We start from the raw sequence: 21,939 nt of genomic DNA on the forward strand, positions 1-21,939 counted from the left end.
AGGGTGTTAAATTCTTGGCTTTGTATTCGGTTTCATAATGAGGTGTTTTTTTTTTTTTTTGTCTATCTCTATACCACAACTACCCTTTCTTAATGAATGCAAGTGTATACTATACACATATCAGATAAGATAAATATCTTCTTTCTTTGTCTTCTTCAGAAGTACCTTAGCTATTAATGAGCCATTGCTTTTCCTCAAATATTTTAAAATTGGCTTGCTAACTTCTATAAAATGATCCCTATTTGCATTGATTTTGGAATTGTATTGAATCTATAGTTCAGTTTGTGGAGAATTTCTGTTTTAATTCAGATAATTTTTATCTCTCTCCTGAACACACAAGGATCTTACCACATACTAATAATTTAGATCATTACTGTACCAATTTAAATATGCTATCTATGCTCAGTATTTTAGTTTTTTTCTTTGAACCTCATAAATTGACATTATCATTTGGTTATGTAAAGATAGAGTTTGTTTAGATTTACCCTTATGATTATAATTTTCTTGGCTTATCAGTATTTCTTGCAATTTGACCCTTTGGGATTATTTTCTTTCCTTCTGAAGTATATCCTTTAGAAGTTCTTTAGAAGTCTTTTACAATAAAGCTGTATTCTGATTTGTGTTCCCTACTGGAAAGATAGTTTTGTTGGATATAGAATTTTAGATTGACAGTTATTTCTTCCTGCATTTTAGAAGTGTCTTTCCACTGGCTTTTTCTTTTTAATATTACTGTTGAATAATTAGCCATCAGTGTGATAGTCATCTTTGGACATACTCTGTCTGTTTTCCCTCCTTTCATTTAGGAATTTTTTTCTTGATCTTTGGTTAGTTGCTGTTTCTCTCCCATGTGACTAGGTCTGGATTTCTTTTTATTTACCTCTCAGGATTCCCTTTGTTACCTAAATTTCAACCTTTCTCCAATTCCTGGAATTTCTCAATTTTTGTTTCTTCGAATACTTTCTCTCCTTATTCTTCAAGTTATCTCCTTGAAAAACTCTAATTGAACATAAAATAGACATTTATTTATTCAACAAATATTTTGAGCACTTGCTATGTGCTTATACCTAGGAATATACATGTAAAGAAAATTGATAAAAATCCTTGTCATCATGAAATTTAAAATAAAAGGCATGGTATATTAGAAAGTGTTAACAACTAAAGGAAAAGAGGGATCAAAGTGCGAGTGCGAGGATGGAGGAGGCAAGGATTTTCTCCTTTCTTTTTGAATTGAAACATAAAAAGTTTTGTCAAGTATGCCTCATATAGCATGTTTTCTTTACCTCATATAAACTTCATTGTCCCTTCTAAATCTTTTCTTGCATAGTGTTATACCCAGAAATGAGTGTAATCTTTAAGAGAGGTTTTCACAGAACAGAGTAGAGAGTTACCAAAACTGTTAAATAGAATTTTGTATTTCTTTTAGTGTTGGGAGCTGTTTGTATCCGCTACTTTGCTTAAAGTCATTTTACTTACCAATTTTAAAACACCTCAACATTTTTCAGCTACAAAATACAGATGTCAATTTAAATGATGTCCAAGACATCTTCCAGTTTCAAAATGTAGGTAGAGTCAGATCTAGTCTTTATGAGGCCGGAATATAATGCAGTTGGAGGAAGTTGTTATGTAAAGAAAAAATTAATATTACAAATGCAAAACTAGGCATAGAATTTTGCAAGGGACCTGTACAAATGAGTGGCCCTAAAGATTAACCCTCAATAGTTTAATTAAAATTCTACATTGTGATACATATTAACATATATTGAATTTGCTTATATGTGAAATGTCTCTTCAATATTTTTTGCTTTGTAAATAAATATAGATTACAATGATAAATAGATTTATTAGATGAAATAGATTATGCTGAGGTGCATATATATCATGCTTCAAATATTAGCCTCTGGATATTTCATGTTCCACAGTATTCCATGAGCAATCAGCTGCCAGTGAACAAATAGCCTTTTAATCAAACTGTCAGCTTTGACTTTTTCAAAGTGTTATTAGCTTATAATATTTCCCCTTCCTGTGCTCATTTATAATGAAAACAGATGTTAGTTATAATTTTTCATTGTCACATTCATATTTCTAGAATTTCAGGGGGACTATCAAGATGAAAATAACACTTTTCAAATGAAAAAAAATAAAAATGTTTTTAAAGTAACAAAAAACTCAAGACAAAACCATGAAAATCTGAATCCAGACCTTTGTCATATGAATATAGATATATTTCTAGCCTGAATTTTACAATGTCCTCAGAAGTGAGAGTTCTTTGAGAACAAATTTTATCATATAGAATTATGGAGTAGTTACTTAAAAATAGTAAAATAGTTTGAACTTATATTGAATAGCTTTTATGCTTCCCATGAGTAGTACTTCCCATGAGTAGTAACATGATATCAACCTGTATTTTTATGATAGCAACATGTAATTTCAATCCTATAGGTATTCATGAGTAGAACCCCTTTTTCTCTGCATGGAGCTTATGTGTGACACTTGTCATAATTTCTCATGGTATTTTTGGGAAAGTGACATGGGGAAAGGGAACAAATATTAGGATTTTTCTTTCCTTGTCATGTTTCCATGTGAACAACCCCTAAGTTTTCCATAGCAAAAGATGTGGAATAATATTTTGGTGAAATTGACCCTAAACTAATCCGTGTCATAAAACTGAAACAGGTTAGTACTTTATTCTTAGATCTGGACTTATTTTTTTCACAAGATATTGTCAGTATTTCTCAAATATACCAGGGGCCACCTGGATTGCAATTACTGTGATGTTTCTTAATGATATCATCTCAAGCATATGCATTCAGAATCTTGTAGATCAATGGGGAGAGTGGAGTGATCTATATTTTTATAAGTTCCCCAAGTTATGAATATTCAGTTTGGGAACTGCAGTTTTTTATCATGATGCCTAACACGTGGCATGCATACCTCCACCTCCTATTGCACATTCGTTGCAGGGCTAACATGAAGCCTCCCAATAATACACAACACAGTGCCGACCAGGCAGCTGCTTGTCTTGCAAGATAAAGTAGTCACTCCTGGAACTTTTCTAAAGACAGTACTCTTAAACAATATTATCTTTAAAAGCATAGGTAAGAATTTGGGGACAAACACTGATATTCTTTAGGTTGTGAAGAGATGTCAACATTTTTGCACAGAATACTGAATATAAGGCTAAGAGCAGAATAAAAAGCAAATCTGAATTCACAAAGGTGTCAACTCTGGAAACCATATTCATCATAAGAAAAAGTAATCAATGGAAAAACAAAATGGAGATAAAATAATTCAAAGGGCATAGAAGAATGAAGCCACTAAACAACTCTTTATGATCCCACTTGAAAGAAAAAGTGGAGTCACTAAGTCACATCTGACTTTTTGCAACCCCATGGACTGTAGCCTACCAGCCTCCTCTGTCCATGGGATTTTCCAGGCAAGGGTACTGGAGTGGGTTGCTGTTTCCTTCTCCAGGGATCTTCCCAACCCAGGGATCAAACCCAGATCTCCCGCATTTGCAGGCAGATGCTTTACCATATGAGCCACCAAGGAAGCCGCTTGCTCCCACTTGGTAGCCTCTGAAAGCTTAAATGTACATGGTATAAATTATGACCCCAAATTTTCAGAAAATAGTAAGACATAATTCATACATTGGGCTCAAGGCAATTTGTTATATATTTTAGAAAGTTTCTCAACCAAGGAAGTTAATGTAAAAGGAGGACATTAAATGTAAGTTCTTGGCTAACTGACAAAAATTAGCTGGAATGATTTCCAATCTTAGGATTTCAAATAATCACTTTTACAATCCATACTTTGTTTCTTTCATCTATTACAATACTACTTATTGAAGACATTAGTAGTAAATAGTTGAACATTATCTTATCATACTCTATTTAAAAAACCAAACTTTTTATGACTATCTTTATGTAGTGAATTTAGAACTAGATGAGAATATTGTCAAATAATTCCTACTAGATGACAGTTTAAAATTTTTATTAAATACATTTGATAATTATGTTGTATGATGATTTCTGAACTAGTAGATCAAAAATATATATAGTTTGCTTTTTTGATGACTGCACATGCTGGGATCTGTAGGTATTCATATCCTTACTCATATAGTAGAAAAATGATGACTTATTAGTGTTCTAAAGCAGAGAAATTGTTTTACAAAAATAATTTTGGTCATTCTTTTAAAAAAATTTACTATTTTAAATTAACACATAATCATAAAAACCTAGTTAATATTTTATGTATTTTAAACAGTATAATCATTGTGGAAATCTGATGATTAAAAAGTTCTTTTAAAATGTATCACCTTATTTTCTATTTAAATATTAATAAAATTAGTTGTTTTATGTGAATAAGTTGGCCTAATAGATTAAGAAAGCAATTTCAGAGGCATTCTTTAAGAGGGATTGCCTGGGACAAACAAACGATCAATTTTATGGCAAAATTAAAGTAATGTTTACTACGTCAGTTCCAGACTTGGTCTTTTTCTTCTGGAATCCTTGGAACAAGTCCTGGGTTTAGAGCCAGGAGCTATTATTTCTAGTATTGGATTGTATTTGTTTAATTATGATTATAGAGAAAACTCACATGGTTAACTAAGTACATAGTTAATGATGCAATCCTGTGAACGCCTGTGAAACATGTACTTAGTGCTTAAATGCACTAGTCATGTTTTTGGGAAGAAAGAGCTTGAAATGGATTGGTTAAAATAAAGGCACACACTTTTAAAGATGACTATACCACATATTTACAGTTATAACAATCAAGTATTTCATTGCCAATAATAAAGATTAGTGGGTTTTTTTGGTAAACTATTATATCAAGGACCATAACAGTGTTTCATCTAAAGAGCAATCTAAGGTAGGAAGACATGCTGAGTGCTTCTAGAGACTTTAATTATAACTTTTAATAAGAAACATTTTAATAGTTCTTGTTTAATTAATTCCAGGACGTTTGACTCCCTTAAACTTCCCTGGTGGCTCAGCTGGTAAAGAATCTGCCTGCAATGTGGGAGACATGGGTTCAATCCCTGGGTTGGGAAGATCCTCTGGAGAAGGGAACGGCTACCCACTCCAGTGTTCTGGCCTGGAGAATTCCATGGACTATAGCGTCCATGGGGTGCAAAAAGTCGGACATGGTTGAGTGACTTTCACTTTTTCTGAAAGTTTACTGTAAAAAACCATGCAATTGTTTTGGAAATGTTGCTTTAAAAGCAATTCATTTTTGAATTAAATAACTGTGTCAAGTGTGAGTTACTCAGTAATGTCTGACTCTTTGCGACCCCATGGACTGTAACCTGTCAGGCTCCTCTGTTCGTGGAATTCTCCAGGCAAGAATACCAGAGTGGGTAGCCATTCCCTTCCCCAGGGGATCTTCCTACCCAGAGATCAAACCTGGGTCTCCTGCATGATAGGCAAATTATTTACCATCTGAGCTACCATACTGTAGCTAAATATAACTACACTAGTGTGTTGGGAGTATTTTGCTAACTTTGTTAGAAGATTCCTTTACAGAAAATCTGATAACTTCTTTGCCCTGATCAAATCTTTAGAATTCTCAAGAAGTTTGATCACTGATTAAATTATGTCTTGTTAGGACATGATAACTGAATTGTATTAAAAAGTAGATCTCTTTTCATAATTTACAGTGTAAGCATTGAGGTTTATTTAACTGTATTAATGTTTTCTATTTAAAATATATCTAAGTAAATCTAGCTTACCTATTATCGATAGTATTAACATAAGTTTTTGTCTAAGAGTGACTTTTAACTCTAATCTTTGACATTTTTTTACTGTATTCCTAATGATTCTCATTTACTACTATATATTCTCATATACATGGCAACTGAGATGAATTTTTATTGAGAGATGTTCTTGTTTAGTTATGTCTATTATTTTGTAAAGGAATATTCTTCAGTTTTTCCCACTCTTACTTCATTTCTTGATATTACACAGTCATACATTTTTTCATCCTAATAACTGAGAGGATATATAATTTAATTTTTATTCAGCTAGATTATATGAGAAATAGAAGCGCATTTGCAAATTAGCTTGGTTTTACCTTTGTTCTGTCACCTATCTACATTGCATTATATATTTATTTTTGTTAAATTAGTTAATTTTGTCAGAACTGTCCATCATTTTTAGTCCAATGCTATAGAAAAACTAGGGGTAATGATTTTAGAAATCTTAATTAAATAATTATGGTAACATTCCCTGAACGGTCACAAATTGCGTTAACAGAAATGAATTAACTTTACAGTAAAGATAGAGTTATAGAATTAGCAACATTGGAGAGAACACAGCCTGTGGTATTGGATTTGACAATTTCTAAGGCCTCTGTCTTTCATTGACACATGGCAAGAAAATCTATTTGAAATCAACTTCTTCCAGTTGACTCTTCAGAGTTTTCAGAAGTGGTGTTTGTCATTCCCAAGCTCTGACATATCAAATATCTATGAAAGATGAAAAAGAAAATCTCAATCAGTGGGTGTGCCTGTCAAAGACCCCCAGTTTTGTAAGTATTAGTTTTCATAGAGAGGTCATGTTTTTCTTATAAAATCCCCCATGTTTAACATGCTTGTGAAACACAGGCGCTTGGATGAAATCTGCCTTGAACTGAACATCCTGTGTTTACCTTCATACTTCATTGAATATTACAATATTCAGGATATAAGGCACTATTATCAGAAGTAAGAAAATGGGTATGAAGTTGCGACTGCTTTGATAAACAGAATCTTTTAAGTCTTTGATGAAGAGTTAATGAGTTATTATCATACTGATTCTATTTGTAATGTGCATGAGTCAAAAAAATTAACAGACAAGGAAATTTCGCATTTTCTAGAGAACAAGAGGAAAAAAGAATCTTATAAAGAATTTAAGAAAAGTATAGATGAATTTTATAAAATATTTATTCATCTGTCATTTTTAGAAAGTAAATGATTAGAATAATTTCATGATAATATTATTATGTGTCATTATAATTTTTCTCTTCCAAATTACATGGCTATATAGAAGTTTAACTCAATAAAAGAAATTCTTGTGTTATTTAAATACCTTTCCATTGACACAACCCAAGGACTCTTTCATGATATCATATTTTGTTAAGTAATGCTAATTCCTCAAAAGTATATGTGTTCTCAAAGTGAATTTAAAATTCCAAGGGCATTCACTGCCTGACAGTCTGATTTTTTATGTTTGTCCTTTGTTGTTTTTTTAAAACTTCTTCTGTGTTATTGACTGTTCAGAGCTCTGAGAAGCAGTTAGTCTCCCAACTAGTGAAAGGCAAGAGCTGGTGTCCTGCACTTGTTTTTGCCCTTAACTATTCAATTCTCAGATATTGACCAGTGGAATAAGGTTATTGAGCAACTAGGAACACCATGTCCAGAATTCATGAAGAAATTGCAACCCACCGTAAGAAACTATGTGGAGAATCGGCCCAAGTATGCAGGACTCACCTTCCCCAAGCTCTTTCCAGATTCCCTCTTCCCAGCGGACTCTGAGCACAATAAACTCAAAGGTAAGCCCTTCAGGGATAACTTCAGAACCACTGCGTGGGTGATGCAGACCATGGAGACACCTCTCCTGGTGCTGGGAAAATTGAGTGCAGGAGGAGAAGGAGGCCACAGGGGATGAGATGGTTGGATGGCATCACTGACTCAATGGACATGAGTTTGAGCAAACTTAGGGAGATAGTGAAGGATAGGAAAGCCTGGCATGCTGCAATCCATGAGGTCGCAGAGTCGGACACGACTTAGCAACTGAACAACAACCTCAATTTAAGAAGAGGTATTTTTAAAAGATCCTCCTTACAAAGGGAGAGTAATCAAGGATTTTAAAATTTTCTGGGTATCTAGGGAAAAGACTAGTAATAAAGTGTGTGACAATGGTATGGGTTAACTATTCACGGGGCTTATTTAGAATCTAAAATTACTTTGCAACGTTAACGCTAAAAGAACAACGTTATATATACATTGAAGCAATTGTCCCAGTTATTTTTATATTCTGGAAAATATTTTCAACACAAGATTTTCATTTTAAAATCTTGAAACTATAGATGTTTGAGTTTTATTTGTATTTTACTTAATGCTTAACCACCATTTTTTATTTTAGAGTGACAAATGAGATTTTTACTTTCATATTTTGTTTCTAACAAAGACTTTCATTAATAAGTAATTTTTTCTACTACTATGTCTGCCATTATGAACTTTAGTAATGAATCTTAATTTCTTACCCACAAAACAGGGATCATAACAGCTTCTTTATAGGATTGAAGACATAGAATAAATTTGGCAACCTATAAAGTATAAGTAATATTTTAATTCTTATTCTAACTTATGACATTTCAGAAATTGGGGATATGAAGCAAATCTTATTTTTTTCCTTTGCTGGGGGAAGAAATCCTATCCCTTAAAATCTATGTGAACCTGGGAAAGTTATCTAATCTTTCTGTACCTTCTTTAACAAACTAAAGCAAGAAGTGTCTATCTTATAGGATCATTGGGAGGATTAATTGAATAATTTGTCAAGCACTTAGAACACTGCCTGTCTCACACTAAATGTGCAGTAACTGTTAGATATAAAAAAAATAATAAATATTTATTAATAATAAAATTATTATTTCCAGGGGATCTATGTTGTTGTTCAGTTGCTATGTTGTCTCTGACTCTTTGTGACCCCATGGACTGTAGCACACCAGGCTCCTCTGTCCTCCTCTGTCTTCTGGAATTTGCTCAAATTCATATCCATTGAGTCAGTGATGCTATCTAACCATCTTATCCTCTGCTCATCTTAACCTCATCTTATCTTCTTCTTTTGCCTTCAATCTTTCAGAGTATCAGGGTCTTTTCCAATGAGTTGGCTCTTCACATCAGGTGGTCAAGTATTGGAACTTCAGCTTCCCCTGGGACCCCATGGACCCCCATGGAATTCTTCAGGCCAGAATACTGGAGTGGGTAGCCTTTCCCTTCTCCAGGGGATCTTACCAACCCAGTATCAAACCCAGGTCTCCCACACTGCAGGCAGATTCTTTACCAGCTGAGCCACAAGGGAAGCCCAAGAATACTGGAGTGGGTAGCCTATCCCTTCTCCAGCAGATCTTCCCGACCCAAGAATCGAACTAGGGTCTCCTGCATTGCAGGTGGATTCTTTTCCAGCTGAGCTATTAGGGAATCCCCCCCACCTCAAAAGGACATACACTTGTGAAATTTTACTGCAAATGTTTAGTGGACAATTAATTAGTTAGAGATTAAATGTACAGACTTAATTTATAGCTAATATAGAATTAAATGAGATGGAGAAACCGAAATATAGTGTTACAACTTTCCAGGGTCATATTGTCTTCTCCAGACTTCCATCTGGTGGTTTTTAAATTAAGTACAGTGTTGTTTCTATGTCTGTGACACTTCCGTTGCACAGTTGGGTTTCTCCCTTCAGCTACCTGTACCACTCTCTGAATTGTATAATTATTGAATTACAATTGTAACACAAAATCAGCAGATTATAAAGAATTACACAAATAATCAAAGGGAAGGATTTATTCTACTGTTATTAAAGAGTGTAAGACATTTACTTGCAAACAAAAGAGTGAACGATGAAGAATTAAAATCTTTTCCTCTTCCTCATTTTGTTCCCTACAAGCAGTAGTGATCATTGTTTCTCAGTGAGATGATTTGGTGTTCCAGTAGTTCATTTGCCCATAGATGAGGAGACCACCCCAACCCCTACTCTTCCAAGAACAGAAATGTGGGTGACATGAGAACCCGTGGAGTGTGTGAGTCTGGGTATAAAATCAGTTACAAATCAAAGAGGTCTTGAACCAGTGAAATAGACACAGACCTGTTAGGTTAACAATCAGAGAAACTAATACTGAAAATCATTGTATATTTCTGTACTTTCGTCACTCTTGTGAACTTCAAAGTGTCAGTTTGGGAGTAGCAGAAATTAAGTGTTTGGAATTGAGATCCCCAGAAAAATGACTAATAGAAATAAAAAATCTTCCAGTAACTTAACTAGTGATTTTTTAAAAATATATAATTAGTATAAGTAAATGTGAATATTTTATTAAAATGTAATAACACAAGAAATACAAATGCTGTAGAGGTGAAAATTAGATTGCCACATTTTAACTCTAGTATAATCAAAATTATGAAACTACATAAAACTAGAAGGGAATACATTAATAATAAGAATGATTGCTTCCAGATGGTGGGGAAGGTTAGCTTTTCTGGATTTTGTTTTATGTAATTTCAAAATTTTATAATTAACCATATTTCATTAATAATAAACAATTGCTAATTAAAAATTGGTACATATTCATGAATTCAAACACACTGCCTTTTCCCTAATTTAGCAAACCAGTTTAGATTTTCCTTTCTTTAATTTGAAGTTTTACCATGTTTGGAATAAATTGAATATTTTCACCATAAAAATTTCCAAATCAGTTTGGATCCTTATTTTCTGAAACATTTTTTGTATTTTCAGATATGTTTAGAGCATCCTTTAGAAAAGTTAGGGACTTCCCTGGTGGCTCAGATGCTAAAGAATCCACCTGCGATGCAGGAGAGCATGGTTCGATCCCTAGGTTGGCAAGAGCCTCTGGAGAAGGGAGTGGCTACCCACTCCAGTATTCTTGCCTGGAAAATCCCATGGTCAGAGAAACCTGATGGCTACAGTCCATGGGGTTACACACACACAGTCAGACATGACTGAGCAACTAATACACTTCACTCAGCAATGTTATTAAATAAATACATTTACTGATTATCACTATGCAAATTTTTTGTATCCCTAGCATCTGAAACTGTACCTGGCACACAGTAGACGATGTATATTGAATAAATTGAATACTGAATAAATAAACGATTCCCTGCATCAATTTGGTTACTAAATCTTGTGGATTTTTTCTCTCAGATTTGCCCCCCTTCTCTCAATTCTTGAAGCTTCTGCTCCCATTAAAGTCCTCATTATCTCTCCCATTCTCAGAAAGTCACCTCTAACTTCCTTGCCTCCCTCCAGATACTGCTTTGTCCTTTTCTGCAGCTCTGAAGTTTTAAAATGAGTGGTGTACACTCACTTTGTTTCCTTTTAAAAAACAATTCTTTTAACTTTATTTTTAATTATACAAGCAATGCATGTACAAATTTTATCAGAGAAATGCTTGTTGTTTTATTGCGAAGAGGCAGATTTATACAGTGGCATCAGGATCTATGGGTCATTCTGCAGTTATTTTTTCACTTAATACCATGTCCATGTGAATACATCTGAAAGTGAAAGTTGCTCAGTCATGTCTGACACTTTGCAACCCCATGGACTGTAGCCTGCCAGGCTTAAAACTGCCAAACTTAATTGGTACAGGTAGATGACTCTTGAGAGTCCTTTGGACTGCAAGGAGATCAAACCAGTTGATCCTAAAGGAAAGCAGCCCCAAACATTCATTGGAAGGACTGATGCTGAAGCTCCAATACTTTGGCCACCTGGTGAGAAGAGCTGACTCATTGGAAAAGACCCTGATGCTGGGAAAGATAGAAGGCAAAAGGAGAAGGGGGTGGCAGAGGATGAGATAGTTAGATAGCATCCCCAACTCAATGGACATGAATTTGAGCAAACTCCAGGAGATGGGAGAGGAAAGGGAAGCCTGGTGTGCTGCAGTCACGGTGTTGCAGAGTTCACCATGACTTAGTGACTGAACAACAGTGACATTTAGATTGTTTAAAATGTTTAATCCTTGACCAACGCTGCAGTGAGCATCCTTTCTGGATGCTTTTTGTGAATATGTGCAATTGTTTCTCTAGACTGTATACTGAAAAGTGGAACTGTTGGGTCATAAGTTATTCACATTTAAAATTTTAAAAGATACTCCCAAATGTGCCCTCTAAAAAAATCTTTATCAATTTACACTGCAACCAACATGAATGAGATTATTGAATATTATGCCATGTTTTATTTGTGAGAGTCCCTTGGACTGCAAGGAGATCCAACCATTCCATTCTGAAGGAGATCAGCCCTGGGATTTCTTTGGAAGGAATGATGCTAAAGCTGAAACTCCAGTACTTTGGCCACCTCAGGCGAAGAGTTGACTCATTGGAAAAGACTCTGATGCTGGGAGGGATTGGGGGCAGGAGGAGAAGGGGACGACAGAGGATGAGATGGCTGGATGGCATCACTGACTCAATGGACGTGAGTTTCAGTGAACTCCGGGAGTTGGTGATGAATAGGGAAGCCTGGCGTGCTGCGATTCATGGGGTTGCAAAGAGTCAGACACAACTGAGCGACTGATCTGATCTGATTTGATGGATAAAAAATATTTCATTGTTTCATTTTGCATTTCCCTAAACACTTGGTGAAGTTAGCTGATGTTTGGAAGGAAGGTGCTAATTGACTTTTTAAAAACTATTTTTCCCTCCAAAAAATTTCCTTGCCAAAATCAAAATTTAACAAATTTTTTTCTTCATTCATTTCCTTCAGCCAGCCAAGCCAGAGACTTGCTGTCAAAGATGCTAGTGATTGACCCAGCAAAAAGGATATCAGTGGATGACGCCTTACAACATCCGTACATCAATGTCTGGTATGACCCTGCTGAAGTGGAGGCGGTAAGGTTTAGGTTTATTTTATTTTCTTTCCACAAACAAATGGTAGTAACTGGGTGCGCCATGGTGTGCACTGAAAGAGAGTTAGAATCCCAAAGAATTCTCAAAGGGCCCTCATAAAATTCCTAAGTCACAAAGCTGCTACCTTCCCTTCTACAAGTTATTTTCTTCAACCTATGTTTTGAGTTGCATTTCTTTTTCAGGATTTCCTATGTGAGATGGTGATTCAGTCCAATACCTTGGCTATTCATGACACACTTCCACTAGTTTTTGTTAAATTATTAACACCACCAGTATCTCCTTGTATTTAATGATCAGTCTCTCTTGATGCAAACTAAGTAACAAAAAATGTAATAGAGGAGAAATCTCTTTGCCTCTGTTCCAATCAGGTTCCTGGTTTTAATAAACTGTGGTACTAAGAACATTTATTCTTTTTAGTTAACTTATTTATTTTAATTGAAGGATAATTACTTTACAATACCATGATGGTTTTTGCCATACATCCATGTGAATCAGTCACAGGTATACATGTGTCCCCCCATCTTGAACCCCCGTCCCACATCTCTCCCCACCCTATCCCTCTCGGTTGTCCCAGAGCACTGGCTTTGGGCGCCCTGCTTCATACATCAAGCTTGTACTTGTCATCTGTTTTACATATGGTAATGTACATGTTTCAATGCTGTTCTGTCAAATTATCCCACCCTTCCCTTCTCCCACTGAGTCGATAAGTCTATTCTTAACATCTGTGTCTCCTTTGCTGCCTTGTATGTAGGATCATCATTACTGTCTTTCTAAATTCCATATATATGTGTTAATATATAGTATTTGTCTTTCTCTTTCTGACTTACTTCACTCTACATAATAGACTCCAGTTTCATCCACCTCATTAGAACTGATTCAAATAGATTCCTTTTTATAGCTGAGTAATACTCCATTGTGTATATGTACCACAACTTCCTTATCCATTCATCTGCTGATGGACATCTAGGTTGCTTCCATGTCCTAGCTATTGTAAAAAGTGTTGCAATGAACAATGGGGTACATGTGTCTCTTTCAATTCTGGGTTTCCTCAGGGTGTATGCCCAACAGTGGGATTGCTGGATCGTATGGCAGTTCTATTTCCAGTTTTTTAAGGAATCTCCACACTGTTCTCTCAAGTGGATGTACCAGATTGCATTCCCACCAACAGTGTAAGAGGGTTCCTTTTTCTCCACACCCTCTCCAGCATTCACTGTTTGTAGCCTTTTCGATGATGGCCTTTCTGACCGGCATGAGATGATACCTCACTGTGGTTTTGATTTGTATTTCCCTAGCTGAGCATCGAAGAATCGATGCTTTTGAGCTGTGGTGTTGGAGAAGACTCTTGAGAGTCCCTTGGACTGCAAGGAGATCCAACCAGTCCATTCTAAAGGAGATCAGTCCTGGGTGTTCTTTGGAAGGACTGATCCTAAAGCTGAAACTCCAATACTTTGGCCACCTCATGCAAAGAGTTGACTCATTGGAAAAGACCCTGATGCTGGGAGGGATTGGGGGCAGGAGGAGAAGGGGACGACAGAGGATGAGATGGCTGGATGGCATAACTGACTCGATGGACGTGAGTCTGAGTGAACTCTGGGAGTTGGTGATGGACAGGGAGGCCTGGCGTGCTGCGATTCATGGGGTCGTAAAGAGTCAGATATGACTGAGAGACTGAACTGAACTGACTGAATAATGAGTGATGTTGGGCATCTTTTTCATGTGTTTATTATCCATCTGCATATCTCCTTTGGAGAAATGTCTGTTTAAGTCTTTTGCCCACTTTTTGATTGGGTTGTTCAATTTTCTGGTATTGAGCTGTACAAGCTCCCTTGTATATTTTGGAGATTAATTCTTTGTCAGTTGTTTCATTTGCTGTTGTTTTCTCCCATTCTGAAGGCTGTCTTTTCACCTTGCCTATAGTTTCCTTCATTGTGCAAAAGCAGAACATTTAGATTATAAAGCTTTTACTAGGCCATTGGTGATTTCGTGAAGCTTTGCATAAATTAGATGAGAAAAATTGGGTATTTCAATAAGGCCACTGTCTCAGGTTGGTTCTAAGTTGACTGCCATAGGAAGGTATATCTCCGTATTTTCCATCAAGACATAGTAAAAGAATCTTCTCAGAAGCAAAACTCTTTAATTTTTTGCTATCTCCTTTTCTCTGAGTAGATCCAGGGCTGCTCAGGAAACAGGGCTACTGTTTTGCCCATGTGTGTTCAATAAGCCTCCCAATAGGAATGTCCCTCTTTTAAACTTTACTATCAACAGTGTTACCTTCTCCCATCAAAATTTCACATTATTTGAAAACCTGTGCTGAATGATTCATAGTACCTTCAAATTACTTTGCTTGAATTGGTCATTAATTTTCTATTTGAAATATTCTTTCTATTTGTTTTCTTGTGACCTTCACTATATACCAGGATATTCTGGCCCATCCAAAGCTTGCTTTTTTTGGCTTTTTTGTTCTGCTTCACTGTGTCAGAGATGCTAGGTTCAAGCTGGCATTAATTCTCCTCCCTTCTTCACTGGACAATTGAGAGCTGAAGGATGAGAATAAAAATCAGGTAGAATCAAACTTTATAGACATAATATTAAAAAAGCAACTTTTCATAGTAACCCAGTTCTTAAGTGTTACAAAATTTCTGAGAAAATAATTCAGTGATAAATGACTTTCCTGTGTGGAAACTGAGGTATAACATTCTAACATTTTCTTGGATTGCAGCTTTACAATGATGATGAAATTTTAATTTGCTTAAAATTAATTTTAGTCACTTGACTTGATTTTTACAAAATTTTGTTGTTGTTCAGTCAATCGGATGTGTCTGACTCTTTGCAACCCTATGGACTGCAGCACACCAGGTTTCCCTGTCCTTCACCTTCTCCTGGAGCTTGCTCAAACTCATATCCATCGAGTCGGTGATGCCATCCAATCATCTCATCCTTTGTTGTCCCCTTCTCCTCCTGCCTGTATTTCTATTTTATATGTTTTCTAAAGGATGCATGAGCTTCCCTGGTAGTTCAGCTGGTAAAGAATCTGCCTGCAGTTCAGAAGACCCCAGTTTGATTCCTGGGTTGGGAAGATCCCCTGGAGGAGGGCAAGGTAACGCACTCCAATATTCTTGCCTAGAGAATCCCTATGAACAGAGGAGTCTGGCAGGCTACAGTCTATGGGGTTGCAGAGTCGGACACGACTGAATGACTAAGCACAGCACAGCACAAAGGATATATAGCCATACAGTTTGATGAGTAAAACCAATACTATAGACTCAACACTTGGAAGCAAATCTTTTCTCCTGAACTCATAATGCAAGAATCATTGCAGTTGCCTAAAGAGTTTTAAAGAAGTGTACACAGAATGTAGCAAATGAACACTTAATACTACCTATTTATTTCCAATTTATTCTTATGTGAATTTGCAGTTGATTTTTTTCTAGACTTTCAACTCAGTTTAGTTCAGTTCAGTTCCTTTCAGTTGAATAGTCATCTCTGACTCTTTGTGACCCCATGGACTGCAGCACACCAGGCTTCCCTGTCCATAACCTACTCCCGCAGTTTGCTCAAAGTCATGTCCATCAAATCAGTGATGCCATCCAACCATCTTGTCCTCTGTCATCCCCTTCTCCTCCTGATTTCAACCTTTCCCAGCATCAGGGTCTTTTCTAAAGAGTCAGTTCTTTGCATCAGGTGGCCAAAGTATTGGAGCTTCAGCTTCAAATCAGTCCTTCCAATGCATATTCAGGACTGATTTTCTTTAGGATTGACTATTTTGTTCTCCTTGCAGTCCAAGGGACTCTCAAGAGTCTTTTCCAACTCCACATTTCAAAAGCATCAATTCTTTAGTGCTCAGCTTTCTTTATGGTCCAATTCTCACATCCATACATGACTATTGGAGAAACCATAGCTTTGACTAGACAGACCTTTGTTGGCAAAGTAATGTCTATGCTTTTTAATATGCTGTCTAGGTTGGTCATAGCTTTTCTTCCAAGGATCAAGTGTCTTTTAATTTCATGGTTGCAGTTACCATCTACAGTGATTTTGGAACCCAAGAAAATAAAGTCTCTTACTGTTTCCATGGTTTCCCCATCTATTTGCCATGAAATGATGGGACCAGATACCATGATCATCATTTTTTGATTGTTGAGTTTTAAGCCAGCTTTTTCACCCTCCTCTTTTACCTTCATTAAGAGGCTTTTTAGTTCCTGTTTGTTTTCTGCCAATAGGGTGGTGTCATCTGCATATCTGAGGTTATTGTTATTTCTCCCAGCAATCTTGATTCCAGCTTATGCTTCATCCAGCCTGGCATTTCTCATGATGTACTCTGCATAGAAGTTAAATAAGCAGAGGGTTAATATACAGCCTTGATGTAGTCCTTTCCCAGTTTTGAACCAGTCCATGTTTCCATGTCTAGTTCTAACTGTTGCTTCTTGACCTGCATACAGGTTTTGCAGGAGGCGGGTAGGGGGTCTGGTATTCCCATCTCTTAAAGAATTTTCCACAGTTTGTTGTAACCCACATAGTCAAAGGCTTTAGTGTAGTCAATGAAACAGAAGTAGATGTTTTTATGGAATTCTCTTGCTTTTTCTATGACCCAACGGATGTTGGCAATTTTATCTCTGGTTCCTCTGCCTTTTCTAAGTAAAATCCCCAAAATTAAATATTCTTAGTTTAATTCTAATGCTCTTAAAACTGAAAAAAAAAAAACTAGTGTTCTTACAACTAAAAACTAGAATCTCTTCCAATCTCTCATTCTTGGGAAATACTTCAAATATATTCCTGGGGTAGAATGAAATAATGAAATAAGTAAGAGAAAGTATGATGTAGACATATGTGAAAATTAAGCATGAGTTTTTTTCTCTGATGATTTTTGAGGTTATGCTGATGAAATTTTATTTTATTTATTTATTTTTTAAATTTTATTTTTAAACTTTACATAATTGTATTAGTTTTGCCAAATATCAAAATGAATCCATCACAGGTATACATGTGCTCCCCATCCTGAACCCACCTCCCTTCTCCCTCCCCATACCATCCCTCTGGGTCATCCCAGTGCACCAGCCCCAAGCATCCAGTATCGTGCATCGAACCTGGACTGGCATCTCGTTTCATACATGATATTTTACATGTTTCAATGCCATTCTCCCAAATCTTCCCACCCTCTCCCTCTCCCACAGAATCCATAAGACTGTTCCATACATCAGTAACCCTGTGTACGAGACAGCAAAAGAGACACTGATGCTGATGAAATTTTAGATAAACATAAATTATTTGAAATTACTGCTCAGTTATTTTGATAGCTGGAATCATGTTGCATATATATTTTTCCTTATATGTAATGTAATGTGTATAATGTGTTTTTAATGGATTGTGGCCTAGAGTTTAATTGGAGTCATAAAGTCTGTATTTGTAATTCACTTGTAATTATGTTGCCTATAAAAGAGACAGTTGCTTAGAATCTATAACAGCATATTAATGAATAGTTTCAATGGGTTTTTAAATTAATTTTAACTTCTTATGAAAAATTCCTCTCAAGTATAGAAAGATCAAATTTAGGGTACTTAAAAGGCTAGAATCTTTTTCTCAGTCATTTCAATATTGCCAAAGTGAGTGTCTTTGAAGGAAAAGGGGGGCAAGTAGAGGATTTAATAAAGGAGAAAGAGCAAAAGAATATGATGTCTTTAGGAAAAATAAGGGTAGAGAAATGCTATGTGTATTAATCAGTTAATCATACTACAAGCTATCTTATCACGTTTCCAAAAGTGCCAAACTACCAAACTGAAAAGAGAAGAGCATATGAATGGTGTCATAATGCTAAGAGAGAAGATTATTCATGTAACGATGAAGTTGAAAGTGTACAAAGTTGAATGTCAAGGTGAATATTCATCTCTTTGTGTAACAGAACATCAAATTTGAAGTTAGATCTGTTCAGATTATTAGCAAGTTCTTATTCAAGTAATGTTCAGAGCAACAGAAATATGTTCTTCAAACACAAAGGCCACATTTACCGTCAATACTTTTTCATGAAATGCTTGGAGGTATTCTCACTGTTTCAGTATTCATTAAGAAGAGTTCGATATCAGACATAAATGCCATTTATTGAGTTGTTTGCATCATCACAGATGTGGAAAGATGCATTAGGTTTAAATTCCTGTTCTGTCACTTACAAGCTGGCCTAATTCAAGTTTCTTGTCTCAACTCTGTTTTCTTAACTAGGAATAGAGAACAGTCATACATATTGTAGTGTTCTTCAGGAATTTAGAGTTAATGTAGATAAAGTACTTTGTACAGTGCTTGGTAGCCAGTAAATATCACACAAATTCTTATTCTCATAATCATTACTATTACTATTATGATTTTTACTTGCATGCCTTTGCTGTGTGTGTGTGTGTGTGTGTGTGTGTGTGTGTTAGTCAGTCAGTCGTGTCTGACTCTGCAGCCCCATAGACTGTAGCCTGGCATACTCCTCTGTCCATGGGATTCTCCAGGCAAGAATACCGGAGTGAGTTGCCATTTCCTTCTGCAGGGGATCTTCCTGACTCAGGGGTCAAACCCAGGTCTCCTGCATTACAGGCAGATTCTTTACTGACTGAACCATCAGGGAAGCCTGCTCAAGCCTTTGCTACCTTTTGATATTCAGGAAAATAGATATATTTGGTGAAAAAGAGGAGCTGCTCAAGAAACTATAGAAATAATCTACATTTAAAAAAATCACTAAAATCCATCTAGTTCCTGTAAGATTTTAAATAGTTGGCTTTTATTTATTTATTTTGCTGATGTAGACCCTCCAAGTATAAGAAAATCCAGTGCCATTAATTTAAGCCAACATAAAGACAAATTATGGGGCTTCCCAGGTGACTCAGTGATAAAGAATTCACCTGCCATTGCAGGAGATGCTGGTTCAGTCCCTGGGTGAGAAGATTTCCCTGGAGTAGGAAATGGCAACTTACTCCAGGATTATTGCCTTGAAAATTCCATGGACAGAGGAGCCTGATGGGCTACAGTCCATGGGGTCACAAAGAGTCAGACACAACTGAGAATGCAAGCATGCATCCAAAGATAAATTACATTGTTTACAAATATTCTTTATAACTATTGATATCTTTAAGAAATTAGCGTATAGTCAGGGCAATTTTAGGGAATCAGCTCGACATTTTCTCTGTGCTCTGTTGGAGGGAAATACCGAGACAGTAGGGATCAGCTGCCTTGTTTCTTGTCCGATTCCTGAGTTTAGAGACCCTGCTAGGATACAGGGTGACTCTCACCTTGCAACCCCTGAGAATAGGCATATGGATACACTTTAGGAGGATTTTTGTGAACTGCAAGCTAAGGAGGAGTCAATTAACTCTGTCTCAGGGCATATAAAAAAGTAACTTAAGAAGAGTATGATATGTGACCTTTTTTTATATATATACATAGTTTTAACTTTTTCAGAAACTTCTGAGCACCCTATGAAAGCTCATGAGTATATAGGAAACTTACTAAGGGCTTCTGTAATTCTTCTGTGTTGGAGATGGGGGGGAGGAAGATGGAGGGGAGGAAGAAGGGAGGGAGAAATGCTTGGCTACCAAACCAAAGACATCCAAACTCAAAGGCATCATCATGGGAGTTCCCTGGTGGTCCGGTGGCTAAGACTCCATGTTCACAATGCAGGGGGCCCATGTTTGATCACTGGTCAGGGAGCTAGGTCCCACATGCCGCAACTAAGAGTTCACATGCCACAACAAAGATCCCAGAGTAGCCAAATAAATATTCAAAGTAATCATCATGAAGATCTCAATTAGGAACTTACCATGTTAGAGAAGGACATTCATTTCTGAATTCATGATAAAAAGGAAGGCTTCTAACCTAACACTAGAACTATTGTCTCCTGGGATACTGCTCCTGGGGGCCAGGCTCATGGCCAGCAGTGATCAGGTCCACTGTTGGAAGGCTCTGTCTCTGAGAAGCCCAGATACAGTCCTAAATGGTCAAAACATCACTCTGGGAATCTGGACAGAGGGACAGGTTGAACCAGTCAGGCAGCTGGTATCTGAGAATTCTGCCCTCCAGTTGGCAAGCCATAGATACTTGGCAGTATAGAGGAGGATTGGCAGGCAAGCCAAACCTTCTGCCTGGTGACTGAGTCAAAGTGATAGGAGAGAATGCAGGAAGAGAGGCTTGAAACGTGGGCCTCAGCTGAGAATGGACTAGAGAGAGAGGTTGGGAATAGAAATATACCTGCCATCCATATAGGAAAGGTGTGGCTAATCCAATCCAGTTTCAGTGGAGTGTGATTAGGAAAGCAAAGCCAGTGCTGAACTTATTTGTTATTTCTTATCCAATTCAAGATTAATTTGGGAATTGGGACAAGGCTGTGTGGGAATTTAATCTACCTATATAGACCCTAAGTTAAACAACCTGGTTGTCAGCTCCCCAGTGAGAGAATAACTTGGGAAACAGAGTAATGCTTACATGTATTAGTGCTGAAGGTCAATTAAAATAAGCATGGTGAAAATGTAAGCCCAGAATAGTCAGTAATGTTACAAATTTACTGTTTATAACATAAGGTAATTAGTAGAGCCTTAAATGTTTTATTAATATTTACTATTACATAGCTCTAGGGATTATGTTATTTTTGTGAGCAGTGAAAGTATAGGAACAAGCTAACCTGACTATTATAAACTCTTTTACTGCAAGGCCATCATAGATTTCATGCTCTTTGAGCAGTGTTACTCTCTGACATTATTTTATTTATCTTGTCTGCCTTTGTATCTTATTGGTCATTACCAAAGTGAGCACATGGAAGAGATGACCAACCATACAAGAAATATGCACTATTTTTAATCTTTTTGTGACATAGATGTGTAAATTTTAATGTTGTGTATGTCTAGAAATTTATTCAAGGTAAATCTTAAATGAGAGCTTAAAGATCATTGTAGAATGTTTGCGTGCTACAGTTTGTCCAGTATCAGCATCCAGAATATCAGCTCTACAATTATAAACAGCAACAGGCACACAGATCAGAAAGCATGAGGAGGAGAGTAGAATAGGGCTAGGTGTGGAATCAGAAAGCATCAAAAAGAGAATCAGGAGCCTGTGTTAAAGTAGCACAGATTCCAGAGCTTGGTCTGAGCAATCCAGAGTGAGGGCTGACTCAGATGTGAACAAATCACAGAGGGCAGGGCGGGCACATTGGACCAGTTCAGCAGAAACTTGTACTCTAAGGTCAGAGGTTGAGAAGATACCACCCTACAAGGCATTTATACAGAGGCAAAGCTAAGAACATTTTCTGATCACAGGGCAAAAGTCAAGAGCAGATAGAGCAGATATGCTTTTCTCTGTCTCTCTCC

At 36.5% G+C, this 21,939-nt stretch overlaps 1 protein-coding gene across 50 annotated transcripts in view; it reads left to right on the top strand.

Moving 5' to 3' along the window:
* The window catches only part of MAPK10 (mitogen-activated protein kinase 10), a 373,060-nt gene that overhangs the window by 287,731 nt on the left and 63,390 nt on the right, over positions 1 to 21,939 (top strand). For all 50 annotated transcript variants that reach the window (XR_015165198.1, XR_015165197.1, XR_015165199.1 and 47 more), the window contains 2 exons: positions 7,345 to 7,527; positions 12,474 to 12,598. Coding sequence is in view for 47 of the 50 variants with exons in the window: in XM_086404959.1 (XP_086261085.1) it covers positions 7,345 to 7,527; positions 12,474 to 12,598 (308 nt within the window). In the remaining 3 variants the exon portion in view is untranslated. The remainder of the gene's footprint in view (positions 1 to 7,344; positions 7,528 to 12,473; positions 12,599 to 21,939) is intronic.

The sequence above is a fragment of the Bos grunniens genome, chromosome 6 (genome assembly GCF_055505025.1).
Source record: "Bos grunniens cultivar Pamir isolate PY7600 chromosome 6, Bosgru_T2T1.0, whole genome shotgun sequence".
In the NCBI taxonomy this organism is placed as follows: Eukaryota; Metazoa; Chordata; class Mammalia; order Artiodactyla; family Bovidae; genus Bos; species Bos grunniens.